This window comes from Archocentrus centrarchus, chromosome 3, assembly GCF_007364275.1.
Source record: "Archocentrus centrarchus isolate MPI-CPG fArcCen1 chromosome 3, fArcCen1, whole genome shotgun sequence".
NCBI classification, from domain to species: Eukaryota; Metazoa; Chordata; class Actinopteri; order Cichliformes; family Cichlidae; genus Archocentrus; species Archocentrus centrarchus.
The window spans coordinates 15,429,985-15,452,383 of record NC_044348.1 but is presented as its reverse complement, the minus strand read 5'-3'; the positions used below and the strand labels follow the sequence as shown (position 1 = coordinate 15,452,383).

Sequence of the window (22,399 nt, the reverse complement as noted above, 5' to 3'; positions counted from 1 at the left end):
CCAAAGCTATGCATTAGGTTGGTAAGATCCCAAAAGGCGCAGCAGTCTAACACTAGCTACCACATGCTGCTGGTAACCTAATTACGTCTGTGCACATCACTCCGATGGCTGTCGCTGCCATGCTGTTATTAGCCCTCCTAACTGAGTGGCTCACTGTTGATTCCAGGTGCCATGTTACTTTTCCCCTGCCTGTGTCCTTTATTGCCGTTAAGAGTGGCATTTGATGTGAAGTAATCCTGCAGAGTTTAGGATAAAGATCCACACCCACAGCCGGCTGTGACAGAAAGATTCAGCATCTTTCCTTGAGAGGACATTCTGAGATCACACTATAATTAAAATTAGAGTATATTTCTGCTTTCAGATGCTTATTTGAGCTAGCAAATTGTATTTTTAAATCTATGTTTTTCTTTCAAATCTTAATCTAAAATATGCTTAGGAGCTAAATCTGCCCTGGAGTATAAAGTGCAATAATTCCCTCTAAAATTTAGCACATAAAGAGGATATACTCAAAAAAGTATCTCATTTAAAAATGAAATAAATGTAAACTCCTACACCACTGCCATGCAGCTGAAATTACAGCTGTACTTTGGCTGGTGCTCACCAAATATATGTGCTGCTACACAGGAATAGGGCAAATGTGGTATACTGGCCAGCTGGCTGCATTAAAATTGGTATTGCACATTATTACATCAATAATTTAAGAACAGGAAGGGATGAGTGCTTAAAGTGAGGGCCTTAAATTGGAATATTTACCTTCGACTTCTGGCAGCATGGTGGTTAGCACTGTTGCCTCACAGCTAGAAGGTCTGGGTTTCACTCCACCTTGGCCCGGTGTTTCTCTGTGGAGTTTGTGTGGATTTTCTCCGGGTACTCCGGTTTCCTCCTTCAGTCCAAAGGCATCTAAATTGTCCATAGGTATGAGTGTGTATGGTTGTCTGTCTCTCTGTGTTAGCCCTGCAACAGGCTGGCGACCTGTACAGGGTGTAACCTGCCTCTCGCCCTATGACAGCTGGGACAGGCTCCAGCTCCCTGCAACCCTGAACACGATAAGTGGAAGAGAATGGACCTTCTACTACTTCAAAGCGCCTAAGAAAATATTTTGATGGCAATTTTGAATGATAATTTCCCTGGACTGACTTTTTAACAACATTTTTAAAATTCTTCCAATACTTTGTTACTGCTGTAACAAAAATCATTTCCCAAATATGGGAAAAATAAAGCATTTTTAATCATATTTGAATGAGATGTTACTTTTAAATGTATCCATTATTGTGTTTTCTGATGTTTGGGTTGAGACAATATTGATACACAATAGATATTTCATATGGAACTTTGACATTTAAGCTGAATTTCTGACATTTACTGAGGTACTACAGTCATCTATAATTTTCAGATGCTTATTTAATTTTAAAATAGTTAAATATTAATAATAATGTATAGCACTTTTAAAAACATAATTACAGAGCACTTTACCGACTAAACATACTGAAACATACTAAACTTTTACTATTTCGTTGTACCATGTACAATGACAATAAAGGGCTATTCTATTCTAAACAGCATGTATTTCAGCTCATCTTCCAAATGTAACTGCTTCTGAAATACTACGGCAGTAACACTTAAGTGCTAAAAATGTATAATATTATAACACTTTAATCTGTTATGACGATGCATGATTTCCGTTTACAGCATCATGGGGTCTTGTTATTGTTATGCATTAATTACGCAAAGCTCTCCCATCGCTGCAGCCCTGTGATGGGAGGCTCCGTCCGTAAACTTACAGTCTTCTCGCCAAGTGTCACACTTCGGCTTTGAGAAACGTCAGAAGTATTGCACGAGTATAAAATCTCACGATTAACTACGAGACTTGGAATCTCCAAAATTTTGTCCGGGCCAAAGAGCGACATCCGATGGGGGGATCGACACTCGGAGATGCGCGGGTCAAGGTAAAAAAAAAAAAAAAAAGAAAAAAGAAAGGAAAAAAACTCTCTTTCATCACACACAGTGCAGCGCACAAGATATGATGGGCAGGCTGACAGAAGCGGAGTTTCTCGGCAGACAGTCTCGTTTCCTCCGGACCAAAAACAACACTGTGACACCCTCACACGCGCGCACACTCATGTTTACCTGACAGGATGTTTTGCTTGAGCCGTGCGCTTCGTGAGGGGATTTAATTATTACACGGGCACAGTTTGCGGATGCTTGGTACTGGAAACTATCCGTGTGCTGACTTTGTGTTTGCGTGCTGTCCTTCTGTGTTGTGGATTGCACCATGATGCCATGATAGGGGCGGAATCTCATGCGCACTTTCTAAAAAATAATATCACGCTCAGTGATGCGCTGGCTGCTGATGCAGAGGCAGGCTGTGGATGAAGGGGCAGGTACTCTGCGATTTGTCTGACGTGCTTGTTGTTATTTTTTTTTTTTTTTGAAGCAGCTTTAATAAGGTGCCGTCAGACTGACAGCACATCCATAAACAGATGGAACAGGTAGCCGAACGCGTAATACACCAGAAGGAAAATCACAGGAAATCCCAAATTCCCACAGCCTTATGCAGTGGGCCAATACAGAAACTACAGAGGTGTGTTCATACTTAATATAAGTTTCCCATGAGGAGGATGTAATATTCATATTGGATTTATTGTTTTACATTGTTTACAAGTCAGTCATAATCTAGTCTAAGCACTAAACAGATATTCATTGCAATAATTAGATGATCCTCAGTAAGTTGTTTTTGTATTCATTATTAAGCTACAGCTCACTTTTAACGCCTCTGTAAGATAAAGATAGGAAAAATTGTAGCTTGCATAATGAGTGCAAGACTTACTGGTGTGCAGAAATTTGTTTGTTTGTTTGTTTTGGTTGTAACATGTGCTGTATAAATAACCCAGACTTGACTAACACATTCCCATAAATAACTCCTGCACAGCTCTGTAAAAGGATTTCATATCAGCCAAATTCTTGTCCAAGCCCACCCACTGTGATTAAGCTCTTGAAACGTTTTCCCTCTTATTTAATGCATGATTTGAGCTGTATGTGTTCTGTAAACTTTGCCATGGTTATTATACGAAACATAATTGCTTAACTTTGTCAATGAGGTTTCATTTCAAATATGATCTTTTGCTTGAATGTAAAGATATCTAATTTAATGCAAATCCAAATCCTTCTTAAAAAGCCTGACCTCAGCCCTGAAAAGCCCTCAGCCTTCAGTATCCTTAGTGCTGCACAGTAGCTACAGTCATGTTAGCTAGCAAATTGTAATAAAGTATTTTAGATTTTACAGATTTTATATATTAATGGTGTGGCTTGTACTGCTGTAAATGAAATACAGTGGTTAACTTAAAGGTACATTAATAAATATATATTCACTGGGATCATTGTCATGCTGAAAAATGAAGCTGTTGCCAATTAGATGGTATTTCATGGTGGAAAAAAATCTGATGGTATTTTTCTGCATTCGTAATTCCATCAGTTTTTACAAGATCTCCACACTGGCTGAAATGCAGCCCTAAACCGTGTTTTACAGATGGCTTTAGACACCTGCCATTGTACCTCTCTCCTGATATTCTCTTCATATATTGATGATATTTGAATCATAAATTTCAAATTTGGGTTTGTCCCTCCATAAGTCCCGTTGCCTCTGATTTTCAGTCCAGTTCTTGTGTAATTTGGGATAACTCAGCCTTGTGTCCCTTCTTTTATCTGCGTTAGGAATGGCAGCCACTTTTCCACTGAGACCAGGTCCTGTGTCTGACTGTGTCTGACTTTCAGATACTGCTCATCTGCTGTAGATAGTTTTTTAGGCCTGCCACTTCTTCTTTTATTCTCCACTTGTCCACGTTCTTCACTTTCTTTTTAATGTGATCAAGTGCACGGTTTTGCCAAGTTTCTGGCTAATACCTCTTTGGGAATCACCTTGTTGGTGCAAAAATGCTCTTTTATGCCTGTCAAAATGTGTTATCTTTGGCATTTTTCATAGATTCAGCTCTAGAACAAATTATGTGTATTTGCAACAGACTGCTAGTAGAAAAGTGCCTAAAGATACAACTTAAAATTTGTTATTTGCTAAGTTGTTGACAAAACACTGGTTCAACACTGGAATATCTTTTTGAGGGGGTGGCTCAAGACTTTTGCACAGTAATTAAAGTAATTAAATTTCTTTTGTTAGATTAGTTTTTTGGGATTTATGGTTTTCCTGATCTCAGTAATATTAAATTTAAATATTAAATTGTGCCATTGGTATGTGAAAAAAAGTAGCTTATTACTGAGCTTCAGAGGTGGGAAGTAACGAAGTACAAATACTTCGTTACTGTACTTAAGTAGATTTTTTAGGTATCTGTACTTTACTTGAGTATTTATTTTTCTGAGTACTTTTTACTTTTACTCCCTACATTTTTACACAAGTATCGGTACTTTCTACTTCTTACATTTTCAAAACAGACTCGTTACTTTTTAACACGTCAGGGAGAAGTTTGCGTTTTCGGTCAGTGCGCCGTCAGTCATCAAGCGATCTGAGCCGGAGGAATATTAACATATAAGAGACAATCGTACTGGCGTATCCTCCATCACCGGGGCTTATCGGGTACAAAGGGATTAAATACACAAACCCATGTAATTAATGTATCATTTATAGCGCTATAATCAGGGGTCACAGCGGGCCGGACCGAATCCGTAAGTTATGCTCGCGGCACATGAACAGCTTAGCTAGCGGTACTGAAGAGGAGCGAGCATGAAGGGAGTAACGTGTGGCAGATAAATGCAACGTTTTTAAATGCTCAACAAATATCAGCAAACACACAAAGTGTGTGCAGTTTGTCACACAGTGTGTCTGCTAGCTAAAAGAAGAGCTGCTGTATTTTAGGGAGAGCAAAGAGAGAGAAGTTCACTCAGAGATGGAGAAAGAGGACAGGAGAGGAAGAAGAGAGGTTAGATTTAAAGGTAAGGACTGGAAAATAAACTGAAGTATGCTGACTTTGTGTTATTCAAAGATTGTATGAAAATACTGCAGTTTAGTACGTAATAAACAGGTTATCTTGTTGTACTGTATTTACAGTAAAGCTCTGTGTTGGTGCACTTTGTGTTCATGGTCGGAGTTACAGGTTACATCAGTGCAGCAGAGATGAGTTTGAATCAAAGCTGCTGATGCTGAGATTCATTCACTGAATCCAACATTTCTACAGCCTGTATGTTGTCAGTGTAGGGGATGGAGATCAGCTCAGATAGCTGTGAAATACTGGGTTACATCTTTGTGAGTTCAGTTCATCCACACAGAGCAGTAAACCTCAGAGCAGCAGCAGCAGCAGGTCAGCTGATCACAGCCTGCACACCAACATCATTTACTGGAGCTCACAATAGAAAGTTGTGATTCTTCTCCCCATGCAGAGCCACTACAGCTGATCTTAGGGTTCCTCCACCTTCTGAATCCCACTGTAACCCCTGAGTATCCTCATGTTTGTGTTTAGGTGGAGACACAGTCACCCTCTACTATGGAGGACACAGAGAATAGAGCTGTGTTTAAATTCCCTTTCACAGTTTGTGATTCAGTACATTCATTAGAATTAAAATTTAGATGGAATAACGTTTGTGTTCTCATGTATTATTTTATATTATTACAATAATATATAATAAGGTTCAGTTAGCTTTACACAAAAATAGCACGTAGAAACATCCTCCAAAGAGCTACTTTTACTTTCTTTCTTTGAGTAAATTTCAGAGCCTGTACTTTTTTACTTTTACTTAAGTAAAGAAGTTGAACCAGTACTTCGACTTTTACCAAAGTATTTTTTTAACACAAGTGCTTGTACTTCTACTTAAGTACAGAATGTCAGTACTTTTGCCACCTCTGCTGAGCTTTACAGAACAATAATATGTGATAGTTGTTGGTCTGTCTGCTTATTCTGCCCCCTGGTGACAAAAAAATATTAATGGCCCTTTAAAATAAATAATAATGAGTATTTGTCATGCCCTTTTATAGCTGTAGCAGTTTAAATACCCCACAGTGAAACATGATGGGGAAAATGTGCATTTAAGGTCTCGTTTCTATCTTAAACTGCAGCAGCTGAAGCTGATTTTTTAATCAAGGAAGTTGAGTAAGAAAGCTGGGATAGTATTATTATATATAATGCCATTCTTAAATGAACTCTTTGCATTTGGTTAATACCTGGCAAGTGAAACGTGAAAGCGTATCTTTCCTTTTCATAGGGCATTATGAACAGTGAGTTGTTTGAGGGGAGAAATAGTAAAAAGGCATAATAACTTCAGAGTGTTTGAAGATAATCCCGCTTTCTCTGTGACCTCATCACCTCGGTGTTAATAGATGTTACACAGGAGGTGCTTTCAAGGGAGAGATCATAGCGCAGGTTTCTATAATTGTGACGTCTCTGGAGATGGTACGCGTATCTAGTGCCAGCTTAGCAGAGCAGGGAAGCTGGCGGGAGGTTTCAACGTGAGCGATAAACGCTGTGAAGGTTGCAGAGAAAGCGAGTGCACAATTTGAAAATGCTACGGAGCTGAGTGAACGAGACACAGGGTGCACTACGACTGACTAATTGTGTTTCAAATTGGGTCTTTGAGTTCACGATGGGGAATGGGATTGCTCTGAGCTCCCTGCTGAAGTATCCAAGGCTGAGAAAGTTGTCAGATTTTTAGGTCAGGCTGTAGGGGTTGTTGTTAGGCAGAATTTCTCACAGGTCCAGATGTCACAGTGGTTTAATTCAGGGCTTCTGAGTATTTGATGCAGACTATTTTAAGTTTTAATTGGTTTCAACAGTGACCTCTTCCTTAGTTTCGTTTCTCAGCTTTTGCACTATCTTGCAGCTGTATCTGTGGCAAGTGTGCAAGTATTATATACTTGCACACTTGCCACAGTGTTCACATTTGTTCCTCTTTTCTTTCCTCTTGCACTGCTCTGTTCATTTTATCTGTCGTTTTGAAGTCCTAATTGATTTCGTAGTGTTAGAGGGAATAGCAGGAGTGCATCCTAGTCCCATCAGAGCCTGACCCCGTTTCCGTGAGCTACGTTAGAGTGTAGGCCCTCTGGGATTTGGCCCCTCCTCATGCTGACAAAGGGAAGAAGGCCACAGCTGGCCCATCCTAGCCCAGCTCAACTTAGCCTGGCAAAACCTCAGCCTTACATCACCTAATCCAGCTTGCTGCAAAGAACCTAAAGGTGCTTGCATTACAATTTCTCCTTCCCTCCTCATAGTAGGTCACTCGGTCTTCCTTCCTTTAATTTGGAAAGGCTTCCGGGGATATTTTGCCCTACAAAAAATAATTATGTTATCTCCCTAATTCCCAATTATTATGCACAGGCTTATTTAAGAAAAAGGATTAGATTTTCCCTCCTTTTTTTGTTGGCTGCATCAGCGAACAGAGAATGAATATGAACATGACACTTCTCTCCTTGTCTGCAGTGAGGGGTCCTACACTTGGATGAACTGGGGGAGGAGAGAGCACAGTGAGCCTGTCATGTAAGCCGCCTCCTCTGGGGCCACCTCTTGGTGCACGCTGCTTCCTGCCTCAGGTAGAAGTCTCAGTGTTTCTGCCGCTGAGGCGTCAGGCAGCTCTCTCTCTCTCTCTCTCTCTCTCTCGCTCTCTCTCTTTTTCATCTCCCCTTCACTCCCTCCTGCTGAGAAGGCAACACATCCCCTCTCAAAGCACGGAAATGGAGAAGGTAAGGTGTCGCATTTTTGCATTTTGTTTCCTATCTTTAATTTCTTCTTTGACACAACAGGAAATTATATTTCTTTCATGTGGCACTTTGTGCACTGTGCACTGTGTATGCTCTGCATAAAGCTGACAAGATGCTTATGCTCGTGTTGCCCTCTTCTCAACCCAAAAGTCATGTTAGGTATTTGGAATAATCCTACAATTGTCTCTGAAGAAGTCACGGCGTTTTAAAAGCGGATTTAATCCTGAGGTGCTTAAAATTTAAAAAAAAAGAAAAAAAAAAATCCTGAGGTGCTGTTCGCTGCTCCAAAATGAGAAAGGGTCAACTGCAGACAACAACTATCCTGGCAAGGATAAATTAATTCAAGTAAAAAAAAGCTGTACTTTTCAGCCTATAGCTTTTGTGCTTTTATTTTGAAACTGAAGATGATGTAAATACAAGGGAATTTGAATGTTTTTATCCTGTTTTTTTAGGTTCCAGTGTTAATATATTTTATTGCGTTAATTAAATGCTATTGGTTACTTAGATTTATCCTCACAAGGTGCTTTACTTTAAGAGTCTCTGAAGCATTTTCATGCACGAGAACACACAACAACTCCTTAAAGTGCGATTCCACCCTCACTAAAGTAGCATCACAAATTGGTCTGACATATGCCACCTCATCTTTTTAACACCTTGTTGTGTGTGTGTGTGTTTTTACTGTACAATTTAAAGAAGTTTCTCTTTCAGAGCTGCTCAGAGTGCACAGAGCCGACACTTGCACAGAGTCTGTGTACGCTCTGCAACAAGTGGTTGTGTTACCAGTGCACAGATGTGCACCAGCATCAGAGAGTCGCCACCACTTCCCAGTACATGGAGTCACACCAGCAGCAGAGGCCCAGTGCCACCCAGTTCCCCGAACTTCACCAGAGAGGCTCCAGCTCCCTGCCTCCTACTGGACAAGGCAAGACATTAGTTTGACTTGTTCACTTTAACAGACTTGCATGACACATTACTGAGTAGTTAATAGGACAGCCCTCCTGGTATCTCTTTGCAATTATTAATGCATGTTAGCTGTGTGTATTTTCATGCACCTGTCTTTAACACGTGTCTCAGTGCTCGGATGATTTTTGCTAATATTAGTATTTTGCTATTTAAAGCCCATCACGTATGCTTGGCAGCTTTGTTGCCAGCTGCTTTTGCACAAGTTGTCAAATCATAATGAGCACGTCCCAGACACCTTTATTGTGATGTTGGAGGGTTAGCGTTTGGTTTGTGTACTTGTGAGAAAAACTGTGTGACTGCGCTGATAGACAGGATGTGGTCAGTCAGATCAGGCTGATGCATACAAGGTGATGCTCAGCTCTCTACCACAAAGATCTCTGATGATCTGCAAACAGGAGAGGGGGTTGGCTGGGGTGAGCCGGCCAGCAGAGAGCAGTAGGGCACATTTATTAGCAGTATCCAGCTAATGTTAGTTGTTTTGTGGGGCAAAAGTTTCTTCAGTGACCTATTTAGATGTAGGTGAGAAGCACTTTTGAGTGCATGCATTAGAAATGTGTGTGGCTGATTGCATCTTTGTCACTAAACTCTAAAAACACATCACATTGCAACCTCAGCTTCCTTCAGCTGCCACAACTGTATGCTGTCATTATTTTGGTGCCAAAGTGTAGAGCTAGCTCAGCTTTAATAATGCTTGTCAGTAAAACTCCTAAGAGTTTTCTTTGAACTGCATGCTGTTACTGTAGCACAGCGCATGTTTCTCATACTATGTGTGTTTAATCCAACAATACGTGTATTGACTGACTTTTATATTAACTGTTAAACTGAATAAACTGAATAAACAACCTAAAGAAGCAGTGCTTACTCTAGAGGAGACTTCTGAGGGGTTTACAGCTCTTTAAGTATTTCACATCAGCCTATCTGTCCTCTTCTGATGACATGAAAACACACTTTGTATTAGTGATAACTATGCATAACTTATCAAGAAGACAGTTACAGGCTGTCATGTGATCCTACAAGCCATTTGAGCAAACAGACTCTTCAGTTCAGATCAAAAGAGTTTGTTGCAGATGACACTGCAAGTCTTTCCCTTCTAATGCATTCACTTTAATGCTGCATGCTGCTGGCCCGAGTGTGAATTGCCTGTTGACTGTTGCTCTGCCCCCCCCCTCTCTGTATGTCGTTCAGGCCCGGGGTCGTATCCTTGTTCCCTCCTCATGTGCCACTCTCACAGACAGGAGCCCTTGGAGCTTTTCTGCGAATCATGTGACCTTCTGTGCTGTAGCAGCTGTCACCTGTCCTCCCACAAAAACCACAGGTCAGTCCTCAGATATACAGCACAAGGACACTGCAGAGAAGGGCTAACCACAGGTTAAAAAAACTTCCTGTGAGCAGTAACACACTTTAACCGCCTTGTCAGTTTTATCATCTGTATCTGCATACACTACCCTTGGCCAACCTAACGTTCATTAAGTATTCATACCTTTTTGTTTTCTGTGATGTTAGAAAGCAGTAGCTGCCTCGAAGGTCACCTGCATAATGTTTTGTCCTCGGGGGAAACAAATTCAATTCTGGTGTTCGTCATGCTCAGAGAATAAATTAGTGAACTTTTTGCCTGGTGGATGCTGTGGTCTCTCGTGTTCAGGGTGGTGCAGATCGGAAAGGCCCTACAGGACCAGCAATGGCTGTTTGAGAGTCTGATGGTTCAGGTGGAAGAGAGGAGGTCTGCAGTGGAGTGCAGTGCTAAACAAATAGAGGAGAGGTTGGTTTTAGCCTACACGGTCATTATAGTCCAATTTCTGAGCAGCTCCAGCCACAAATGGTCACTAATTCTGGGTTTGGGAGGGACTGAGACATTTGCACCCTTTCTGTCTTTCCAGACTTCATGGAGTGAAGATTGCACACAGGAAGGCAGAGAACCAGATTAAAATGGCAAAGATGATTATGATGAACGAGCTTAACAAACGAGCCAACCTATTAATAGAGCAACTGGAGGTAATTACTGTCTCTTTCCATCTAATCGTCTCGCCAGCCGCAAATCTACATGCAAGGAATCTGTAACTGCCATGATGTGATCACTAGCTCGTGATAAGCTGTCACAGCTGCTTAAACCAACATCTCAGCACCTACATATGTCAAAAAGTAGTCGTTGAGTACAACCGCAAGGTTTTCTGTCTGCCAGTAAGTACACAAAACTTCATGTGTACATTCATTTGTTTTATTTTGCAGAAGATTGCAGAGGGCTTCCAGCAGCGTCTGGAGGACCAGCTGCAAGGGGCAATAGAGATCTGTGGCCAGCTGGACCATATTCAGAAGTTCATCACCTGGGCTATGACCCATCACTGCACAAGCCCGGTGCTCTTCAGCAGAGCTTTGGTATGCAGATGAGACAGTTAACAGAAGTGCTCCTTCTCATAGGAACACCCACACCCACAGACACACACACCCGCACACACACACACACACACAGGGTCCGGTCCTGTGAGAAGGGTGATAATTAATTTCTTGTAAAGTAGAACAACAAGTGTAAAGTCTCTTTTTATCATCTTTGAAAAAGAAACCACACATTTACATTTAAAGAGGAACTCCAGTTGTACTTGTGAAGGTCAGTTTGCCAGAGATTACTGCTTGGTCTGTGAAAACCATTGTACTGTACAATGTCCTCCGTGTTTACGAAGGAGCAGCCTGAGAAAATTGCTGAAGTTGCATCACTGGCTTTAGATCAGCTTGCGCTCAGAACTAAAGAAAGCTCCGTGCGCTCCGTACTGGCAGCGTGGAGTTTGACATTTACCAGTTAGGCAGGGTTTAAAAATAGGAAAGCTGCATTAAAAAGGGTGTAGGATCCAGTGTTTTTGGAGTTTCACCCATGGAAGGAGGGCCTCTTTGAAATCAGTTTTGATCATATTTCTTCAAATGTGTCTTTTGTGAGACCTTCAGGTTTGTGGAAGTCCAAACTAAATCACTTAATCATTCTTTCAAACTAGATTTACATCCACTTTTGTTTCGTTTCTCATGATTTGGGTGGAGACATATCTGATTCTTCTGTGACACAATGCTGCAGAGATTAGAAATGATGACTCTTCTGGTTTCAAACCATCTTGTGTGCCCCTGGGGCCAGTGGAGTTTACATGCTCTCCCTGTGCTCCCACAGTCCAAAGACATGCATGATGGGTTAATTCTTACTTCTTTATCAGCCAGATCATTGATGAGAATCTACTGGAAATTTGTCTAGAGTGTACCCCACCTCTTGCCCTATGATAAAATCTTTTTATGAAGTTCTATCCACTCGATGCCTTTGCCAAGTATTTGATGAGTGTTTTTATTTGTCCCTTGTGTTGATTTAGTTTATTATAGAAATCCTAATAAGATCAACGAAAAGGACCAAAGAAAATCCAGAATGATCTAAAAGTGTCTTTTGAATGCATCTTTATGAGGTTTTTGTTGTTGTAATTTTGCTTTGAAAACCTCTTTAAAAAGTAGAGAGTATATGTTTTTTGTTTTGTTTTGTTTTATTTCCTACAGATTTCACTTCAGATGCAGCAGCTGCTTGAGGCGTCACACGACTCAGACTCTTGGAGTCCATTGAAGATAAAATTCAACTGGGATGCTAGTTACTGGACGAAACAAATATCCTGTTTAGGTAAAATGAATTTTATTATATGAATTTTTTATTAATGCAAGAAGACGTGTAGAGTATGTTTTGCAAAAAAAAAAAAAAAAAAAAGTTAAGTACACACAAAAGGAACTGTTACCACTTATAACTGTTTGATAATTAATTAGCATTATTTGGATGCATGACATGTGAAGTCCTGTCTGTGAACCTGAGCTCTCACTGTGACTCTTGTTCTGCAGGCCAGCTGACTGTTGAGGGGGGAAACTGCGCTTACCCACCAGGGTTGGCCTGCTCCAGTATTATGAGACCCCAGCCCATTACCTGCTTGACCCTGCCACCTGTGTTTCACAGAGGACGAGAGCCAGGCTACGGGTACCAAGCCTGCTGTGAGCCCCAGATGTGTTGCCTGCATGGCATTCACTCTCAGCCAGATCTGTCCAGTCTGGAAAAAAGCCAGCTGGAAGCCACACTCTATAACTCCAGCTGTGCTCAGCCAGCTCATTTTTCTGCTTCCCAGCACCAGAGCCAGCAGATCCAGAGGTTCTGGGACTCGGAGAATTCCTTGCAGTGTCCTTCCACTGCATCACCTGTCCCAAAAACACGCCACAACCGGCGCAGCTGCAGCCGAGCATCTGCGTCTCAGCCACAAGCTGCTGACTCACAACCACATTCTCAGTCTAAGTCCTACCTTTCTCAACACCAACACCAGAAAGAAGTTTTTCCAGATACCCAGGGCCAGCTAAGTGCAGAGCGTGGGAGGCCAAGCCAGCGTCGGGGGAAGCTATCGACCGACACAGCTCTGCAGCGGGAGCTCAGCCACACAGTTGTGGACAGAGATGTGATGACTGAAGAGAGCTGGGAGGCAACACGTAGTGTTTCAGCAGTGGCTGAAAGCAGAGAGATACTGGATGAAGAGTTGCAGCAGGGCAGGGGGGTGCAGAGTCCTGTCCAACAGCAGCAGCAGCCGCTGTGTTTAGCAGGTGTGAGAAAAGAGCAGCAGAGGACCAAATCTGCACTGACCATCAGAGACTACAGAGGTGCGAAGGTAAGAAATGAAGTTAAAAATAGATCCTGACTAATGGAGGTATTGCAATGCAACATATATCTACATACACATGCATTAAAAATAGAACTGAAGCAACAGTGTATGAAAAAAAGCAAGATTAAAATGAACAACAGAAAATCTGAGTTGAAGCAAAAAAATGAGCTGTAGACACAAATCTCTTTGGGGTTGTGTCAGGAAGGGCATCCAGCGTAAAGATCTGCCTGATCAAACATGCAGAGCTACCTGCTGTGGTGACACCTTGAGAATAAGGGAGCTGCCAAAAGTAGCTTTTTATATACAGTACGTTATCAGTTACGCTCCTCCGTGTAATAAAAACAAAATTCAGCTTCAATCTAACTTCATAAAAGCAGCAGAGTTGTGAACATTGTTTGACAGTTGGCCTTCAGATCAAAGTGAGAGATGTGGTGGGATTTTGTGCACCTCAATCTTCGGTTTTTCACTTCACACGTGGTTCTGCGAAGCTTCTAGGGGCTCAAGCGAAGTTTTTAACCCATGATATGGTAAACCACACAAAGCCGTTTATATGCGCTTCTCGAAACCCACTACTGTTCGGTCAAGCCTATTTCCTCTGAAAACACAGATGTTCAAACACTTATGCTTGTACAAAGGCACCAAAGCCTGCATCAGAAATTGCTTAATGATGAAACATTTAAGTCTAATGAAAAGCCTGGAACACCATTATTTATACATTCGAAAGGCCCATTGTATATTTTTAAAATATTGACGTGTAGGCGAGTGTTTGAGGCGTTGTTCAGTTTTAATTAATATCTGTTAATGACAGAAACTAAAAGCAACACTTTATATTAATGCCAGAATGATCGCTTCCCACAGCTGACAGCTAGCCTCAAAACAGATGGTGCAACAGAAAGCAGCTCCTGCTTTCAAATAGAAGGGGATGATGGGAAAACAAAGAGCTGCTCTGACAATTATAGCCGAGCAGTTCAGAGCATCCTTAAATCCAGGAGCACGCCGTTCGTCACAATCACTCTCGGTGCCAGAGGTTTCAGCAGTCGCATAATCACCCTCCTCTAAAAAACTCTCAAGATGGGCGATCACTAGCACAAAGATGTGTTATTTTTACATTTTCAAGTCACAGCATCTGAAAATGATATAAAGCCACTTGGGCACAGTCATTTATGTGCTTAACCTGTCATTAATGAGTCACTGAGGGAATAGTGCGAGCTGCCAGTTTTTTGGCTCTGGTTTGCACTGAGATAAATTCCCGCACCCCTCCATGATTCCAGAGAGAAGGATTATAGTCTATTTTCCTCTACAGCATGAATCCTGCAAACGTTTCCCAGGGGGCATAGATCAGGTAAGTGTTTTAATCGCATGATACTAAGGAGCATGTGCTTGGTGTCAGCCTGGCCTGAAAATGTGCGAGAAAGAAAAAAAACATAGCTGAGGTGTTTAAAAAGCTTTTTGGGAGACTTGCATCAGGTAAACTGTACTATAAGAGAGAGAGTGGGTGAGTGGTGGCTTAATCAAAGGGCCACACTGTAGCCCTCGGGTTCAATTTACATATGATAATTGGTGTGATATCCAAAGCTTTCATTGCTCCAACAATAACACTAATATATTCAGCATGTTTGTAAGGATTGAGGTGTTCCCAGAATAGGCTCTGAGTGATGTTTTTGTTCATTCGGTGTTTGCCCGTGTGTGTCCGTCCACTTTTTTTTTGGTCTCCTTTCACTTGTTAATGGCACGAACAGGTGCATCTGTGCATGCGATGCAGCTTGAAACTCCACTCAGTGGTGTGTATATATTTATGTTTTTTGACAGAGATCCACATCCCTGGAGGTATCAGTGACAGCTCACGAGTGTGTATCTGACGTGCAGAGCAGCAGGCTTAGCCCTGGCTCGGTGTGCTCGAGGAGGAAGAGACGCTCCCAGAGCATCCCGACAGAACTGGCAGCCCCATCCACCAGCCCTTACACTGAAAGGCCCACAGGATGTGCTCGCAGCCTAGAGGCAGGAGCTGCAAATAAGGTAACCCTGCATCAGAATATAATCACACATGGGGAGGTTGTGCTGTCAGATATATTAGAAATAATCACAGTTAGGAGGTGCGCTCGCCACGTCTGTGTTCACATCTTGTTATCTCTGGTCACACACACAGTTCCACAATAAAAACTGTGGTTACAAAACTAACAAGAAGAGAAAACACCACAAGATCCATTATCACCAACGGACTGAGATGCTCAGCTGTCACTGGGTTGTTATTTTTTCATGTACTTTAAGGATTTATTGGCCACGTGAAAAAAAGAACAAAGCTTTTTGGAGTTCCAGAAGGAACAGAATAAAAGTAAAAAGGGAATGTGGAGTTAGAAGTAAGCTTGACACCTCTGTACGTGTAAAGCCCACTTCTCATTTCTGTCTGAGGCTAGGATCTTGAGGTTAAATTAGCACACCCACACCTCTGATCTGGTGTAAGGCACATATTGTGAGTGTTAAATTTGACAAGGAAGAAGAATGAAAATGAGCAAAGGGAGAATGAATACAAAGTGATGGTTCTGCTACATCAGTTTTACTACTTAAATTCCCCACCTAAGTCCAACAATGTAGTAGAAATGTGATACTAAATCTGTGCGGTGCTCTTGTGAAAATGTGTGAAAAATAATAAAATCTGTGAGGCATTTAGTTGAACAGTTTTCTCAGGAGATAACCTCGGGAACGAGGAGCCCATTTTTCAAATCATTTTTGACAGTTTTTTTTTTTATCATTTGAAAGATTGCATGCTTTTATAAACCTACAGGATCCTTTCAAGCCATTATTTTGCTTAACAGCTCTTTTTCCTGTTGAAGGTATTGACAAAGAATTTTAGATAATATTTGTTTTGTTTTCAGTATCATGTGGTGGATCCCAGACAGAGGAGAGCTTCAGATGGGGTGCTTTGTGTGACTAAGGAAACTTCAACTGAGCCTCCTTTACTGGCCTATAAGACGGAGCCAGGTGCTGGAAAATACTGTGAAATTATTTCTTACATTGTCAGTTAAAAAAAAAAAGTTTGTGAAGGCATTCCCATCTTTGTATTTTTTTAGATCACTCTGTGACTTATGTAAATGAAGAGATTGGTTTTGATGCTAAGAAGAAATGCAGCTTCTCAAGTAGCAGCCACAAGATGTATGTAGAATCTTAAAAATCAAACATCAGTCCATGTGCAAATCAGGAAAAAAGATGGTTAATTTTTTTTTTTTACTTCCCTCTAAATTAATAGAGATTCTCAGAAAGACTCAGAAAGGCCCAGGGTTCCAGTGGTTTGCCTCGAGCGTCTCAAAATACTTGTGTCTCAGCTCCCACCGCATGGAAGAAGACAGAGTGACCCTTTACCTGCCAGCGGGACGGACAAAAGTGAAACTCTCCCTCCGCAGAAAACCTGGCAAGATGTAATGCCCGAAGTATGGCTTATTTCTTGTTTTGAATAGCAGTCATATTACAGAACATTTAAAAAATGTTAGCTATCATGACAGGATTTGTTTCATTTGTTTGTTTGGTCATAGCTATGGGTTAAAATGACTCTTTTTACACACTGGTTTTGGCATGGGTTAAACAAAATGTGATAGTGTGTTAGTAAGGTTTAAGATGAACCTGGCTAGCTGCTATCCTCTGTATTACTTATGCGTGCCAAAGGGATTTACAAGAAATATGGAAAAAATGACTTCCTTCCTTTTCTCTTGTAAACATAGGGAATGGTGGGAGAATCTCGCTTGCTAACAGCACCAGAGCGACAAACAAATGAGTCCACCGCACAGTCAGCCACCAGCCACAACAACATAGGGAGACCTATTTCTCATAAAACATCCACACTGCCCTCCACTGACTCTAAGTATGTGCCACCCAGTTTCTATGAACTGGATCTGGATTCTGACTCTGATCCCAGGTCAGTCTCAGAGGATGTAGTAGTCTCACAGGCTGATTCAGACCCACAACTTGACTCAGATGCATCACCAGATTCTGACCCAAATGCAGCGTCTTCATCTGAGGCTGAACTTGAATGTGTAGCTGAACAGAAATCCGGAGAGATGGGACTGTGTGGCGACTCAGAGCCAAGTCTTGAGTATGATGCAGACCCAGAATCAGATGCAGGACAGGACGGCCGAGGGCTTGATGCCGATACAGAATCAGGTGATGCTGAAACGGAGTCTGACATCCAGCTTGAATACGACCCCACTTGTCAGGTTGAGACTGATTCTGACGTCGCGTCCGATCAGCCTCCAAACTCTCAGGGCTCCGTGGCATCTGAGCTCGATGTGGAATCTGAACCCGAGCTGACGACTGATGACCCACAGCCACTTCGCTCTGACCTGGAAGAAGAGATTGGTCCCGGTCAGAGGCCGCTTCTGATTGCAAATCCTCTTGGCACAGAGGAAGACCAGCCTGAGCAAGACAGCGCAGAGATGGAGAGTGAGGATTTTTGTGCTGTGTGTCTGATCGGAGGGGACCTGCTGTGCTGTGACTGTTGCCCAAAAGTCTTCCACCTCTCTTGCCATATCCCCCCTCTGCTGAGCTTCCCCTCGTAAGCTAACATGAAATTTCAGCACGATCCTCTCACCTCCTGTTAAAACAGTTTATAAAGCTGGTATTATAACCTAATGTGTCTTATCTCATTCAGAGGTGACTGGGTGTGCACCCTGTGCAGAGATGTTCTGCAGCCAGAGGTCGAATACAGCTGTGAAATTAAGAGAACATCTGGAGAAGACGCATCAGCACATGGGCTAGTTCCATGTGACCAGAGAGTAGGTCATTTTATTAGCTGGAATGAACAAATCTTTTTACAGCAGTCATTTTGATATGAAATAGTAGGTAACACAGACCTTACTAAACATATTAGTTAAGGCTGTGCACCTAAATGCAACAAAATCTCCATAAATGTCACAAGTAGTGTCTGTATTTACATACTTTATCATCTACCTTTTTTCATTCATGTTTGGTTGAATCTTTGCAGAAATGTGAGCGATTGACACTCCTGATCCTCAGCAACATCCTGAGCGCTCCCTTCCAAGAGCCCGTCAGTCCACTTGTAAGCCGATCAACATTTCCTTATAGTCCGCTATATATTTTTTCATTATACTTATAGACACACAATAGTACCATTAAGTTCCTAAAGTTTTAGTGTACAAAAAAAAAAATACTTTGACTGCTGCTGTATTTGACAGTCTTTGGCTGCCTAAAGATTCCCTCATGGGTTTTATCTGTAACTCGGTTCTATTCACATTCAGTTTTTGTCAGAGTGAGTGTGTCCTTCAGGCCTTAAAATTGTGTTGAATGCATTTTCTTCTTCATAAAATATTTACATAACTGATTTTTATTTGCTATTTGAGGCATTCTGTGATTATAATTCATGCTTACAGCAACTAGCAGTCAACATATTCTGCGGCATTTTAGTGTGTATTGTGTTTATACTGCTTTATAACTCATAAACATATTACTCAATAGTGATAAAAAAAATTCCACAGTACACAATACAGAAACAGGCTACCTCTAAGTTACCATATGTTATCAAAGGTAACTTGGGTCTTGGCTGCCTAATTTAGATTAAGATTGTGTTGCAAGCACACACTCTGTACATCTGTCACAATGATACATAATGGAACTCATGCAACATTTATGTGATGCATTTTGAAGAGGAGAGTGCTCTGAGGTAATTAAATTGGAATTGGTTTTAGAGAACTAAAGTGGCTGGCTGGATAATATAAGAGTCTTAAATGCCACTGCTTTCTCACACAGGCGCGCCATTACTACCAGATCATCAAGAGACCGATGGACCTGTCTGTGATCAGGGCCAAACTCAGCAAGGGGAATACCCAGTGTTACAACTCACCTGATGAGTTTGTTGCTGATGTCTATCTCATGTTCCGCAACTGTGCAAAATTCAATTATGTAAGTTAAAAATCTTAATTTTGTTTGTCTGTAAACACAGTTTCACTACTTCACTACAGCTGATATGACTCTAATAGCATTTCTTTTCTTTCTAATTGCAGCCTGACTCTGAGGTGGCCCAAGCAGGCCGCAGCCTGGAGGCCTTCTTCACCTCCAAGCTGAAGGAAGTTTTCCCAGGCAGGGCTTTCTCCGTGGCTGAGGCAGATTCTGACAGCGATGAGTACGATGAGGCCTACAAGACCACCGAGAGTGGTTTCCTGTGGCCAGAGAGGAGGGAGCAATGCCACAGGAAGAGGAAGAGGAGGCAGTCTCTCAAGTCGAGGAGGCTGCATTTCTAATTAGAGCTCGATGGTGTGCAACCATGGCGGCAAACATGTTGTTTTTCTGTATAAATTTGCTGTTTTAATTTAGCAGCCCGAGGGAATGCAGCAGTGTTTCCATTCTGTGATCTAAAAGTAACCTGACCTTGTGGTTTGCAGTAATATGACAGTGCTGCCATCTGATGGGAGTTAAATGTGAAAACGGTACTGAAAGTATTAACTAATGCAGGCGTCATTGCTAACCATGCAAGTCACTGGAGGAGCAGAGTGTGAAAATGAAATGAGGTTTAGGTCACATATTACAGGCTACACCGTTGTACTTCTGTGCATCTCAGTTTGTTGCTTCTATAGCTATAAAGCACATAGTGAGCTCATCCTGTAATACTTATTTTAACATATCATGTTTTGGAAACTAAGCGTTTGCTCCTGATAGACTGCACTGCTTACTGTTTTATGCTAGCATAAAGTACCTTACATATCTTACATCATATGCTTTATTGTACAGAGGATACTGTAGTTGGATGCTTATTAATCACACTTTGCATCTTTATTAAGTGTACTTTTTCGTACTTTTTTCAGGCATAGCCCTGATTATACCCAGTACTTTGTCGGTAAATTCTGTACTTACCATATTCATGAGCTTTCAACACATTTATACATGTGTAATTGTATAAAATTTTATTTTACTATATGAATGATTGCAGGCAATTAACTTAGGTTTGATTATTGTTATAATTATGTGTTTCGGTAGCTTTTTTTTTTGAAAAGCAGCAGCAAAATGTTTTGATTAGGGGACTAGAGGATGTGAGGGATTGTGGGCACCGTAAGCACTGTTAGAGCTCTGTGGGGCATTTTTATTGTTAGGAGATTTAATGTCTGGAACAAACATTTCAAGATTTACAGTTTGCATTTAGCCATCAGTTAAGTTTGTGTATGTATTACGTATCATTTATGTTGGAAGAAAATCTTCTACTCTTCTATTATCAGAATGTCTCAGGCTTAATAAAATTGTACGGTATTGTTATCTTTCATTATTGATGAGTATAAAAATGTACTTGCTGTGTGCAGAGAAATACTGTTGAAAGGAAATGCGTAATTTTATATAAATGCTGTAGCACATTTATTGTTGTTAACTATGCTGTACTTGGTTCCTGCAGCTTAAAATAGGCTTTGTGTGACATGATGGCGATGGATGTACAAAAGTAGCGAATGTACAGTATATGTAATGCTGTTTCTTTTGACATTAGTAGATCTAATAAGCATAAGGGAAAACTGCCATAGTTGCTGTCACTGTTTCAAGAGAAAAGGTTCATTTTTTTCATTTTTTTACTATAATTATAAATGCACAAATATGAATATCAATAAAAAGCATTCAAGAAAACAGTCTGTTAGTATTATTATTCAATATATATGATACTGTGCAAAAGTCTTGCGCCACCCCTAATTTATTTATATTTTGCTTCCAAGTAGCCTGACATTCTTGTAATTTTTTAAGGTGGTTTGGAGCAATAGTTCTTTGGACATTTGCTGCTTTTTCATTCTTTTTATTTTTTTGATTGTTGAGCCACTTAACACTGACCTGTGACTCATTCAAGCATAAAAAAGGCACCTAACTCAAGGGATGAACCAGTGTTGTGTTACACATAACAGACAACTTAGCAAAAAAACAATTTTAAATTGTATCTTTAAACACTTGGTTACAAGTAGCCTGACGCAAAAAAAAAAAAAAGACAATTTCCTTTTCTTTAGTTGAATCTATAAAAAAAACTACAGCGGATGAACAGTATCTTAAAGTCATGTCGTTAAGGAAGAGGAAAAAGTCCAGACTGGACCGGACACAGGACCTCTGAGATGCATCTGGGCCTTCAGCTGATCCATCTACTCAGTAATGTTTTTCTCAGTGGAAGGGTGGCTGCCAAGAAGCAATTCTTAAGGAAGGGAAACAGAGAAATGGCTGAGGTATGCCAAATTACACAAGAACTGGACTGAAAATCAGTAGCAGCAGGTCTGATGGAGCGATGGATCCAAGTGCGAAAAATCACAAAAGTACCATCAGATTTTCATCCACCACGCAATACCATCTCAAAAGCATCTAACTGACAATGGCTTCATTTCTCAGCATGACAACACACTACCAGTGCATATGTAAATAGAGAAACACACAATGGCTCACTATCAGTCATGGATTGGCCTCCCCAGAGCCCAGACTGCAACATTATCGAAGCAGTGTGGGATCACCTTGACAGAGAACAGAACAAAAAGCAGCCAACATTCAAAGAAGAGCTTTGAATGTCCTTCAAGAAGCCTGGAGAACTATTCCTGAAGACTACTTAAAGAAATTACAATAAAGCTTGCTGTACAAACAAAATTGTACAAACTCTGATTTTGCCTTATATACTGTATTTCCATGTATGTTTGCACATTTCAATAAATGGCTGCACCTATTTCCCATATTGATTAATAAATTACTGCACATGAATAACTTCTTATATAATATTATATTGCAGTATATGCCTAACTAACTAGGCAGCTCATGCTCTTTCTCTTTCCAGTGGTTCCTTTAACAATACAACACATTTTGGGGTCAACTTGAAAGAAAAGCAGATGTGAAATCTAAAAGAGAGAACAGAAGTTGAATGTGTGATGATATTTGGATGCCATATACCAGCATAATTTCCTCGGTGTTACCAATACAAACAAAGGCAGCAGAATTTTAAGGACAGTTTTACAGATAAAAGACATTTTATGAAAATTTGACCTTAAAAAAAGAGCTTAGAGGTCCAAAGTAATGTGATATTTAGAATCTCGGTGGAGGTGGCTGGGGAGAGGGAGGTCTGGGCTTCTCTGCTTAGGCTGCTGCCCCCGCGACC

At 41.0% G+C, this 22,399-nt stretch overlaps 1 protein-coding gene across 2 annotated transcripts; it reads left to right on the top strand.

The window, feature by feature from the left end:
• The first annotated feature begins 1,741 nt into the window (after positions 1-1,741).
• Positions 1,742-20,872, top strand: trim66 (tripartite motif containing 66). 2 transcript variants are annotated; one of them, XM_030718212.1, is made up of 18 exons: positions 1,742-1,946; positions 7,413-7,672; positions 8,399-8,612; positions 9,839-9,968; positions 10,296-10,412; positions 10,531-10,645; positions 10,883-11,026; positions 12,173-12,290; positions 12,503-13,308; positions 15,112-15,318; positions 16,176-16,281; positions 16,371-16,452; positions 16,547-16,727; positions 17,016-17,845; positions 17,942-18,065; positions 18,275-18,349; positions 19,057-19,209; positions 19,311-20,872. In XM_030718212.1, exons 2-18 carry the CDS (start codon positions 7,664-7,666, stop codon positions 19,545-19,547), a joined length of 3,648 nt encoding a protein of 1,215 aa, XP_030574072.1. In that variant the 5' UTR covers positions 1,742-1,946; positions 7,413-7,663; the 3' UTR covers positions 19,548-20,872. The 2 variants fall into 2 exon arrangements, with proteins under 2 accessions (XP_030574072.1, XP_030574063.1); XM_030718203.1 differs by having other exon boundaries at positions 10,880-11,026.
• Positions 20,873-22,399: the final 1,527 nt, after the last annotated feature.

Bases quoted from the DNA above. Each gene is read 5' to 3' on its own strand.
- trim66 (XM_030718203.1), top strand. The intron at 16,282-16,370 runs GTGCTGGAAAAT...GTATTTTTTTAG, and splicing joins GGCCTATAAGACGGAGCCAG to ATCACTCTGTGACTTATGTA. The intron at 17,846-17,941 runs GTAAGCTAACAT...TATCTCATTCAG, and splicing joins CCTCTGCTGAGCTTCCCCTC to AGGTGACTGGGTGTGCACCC.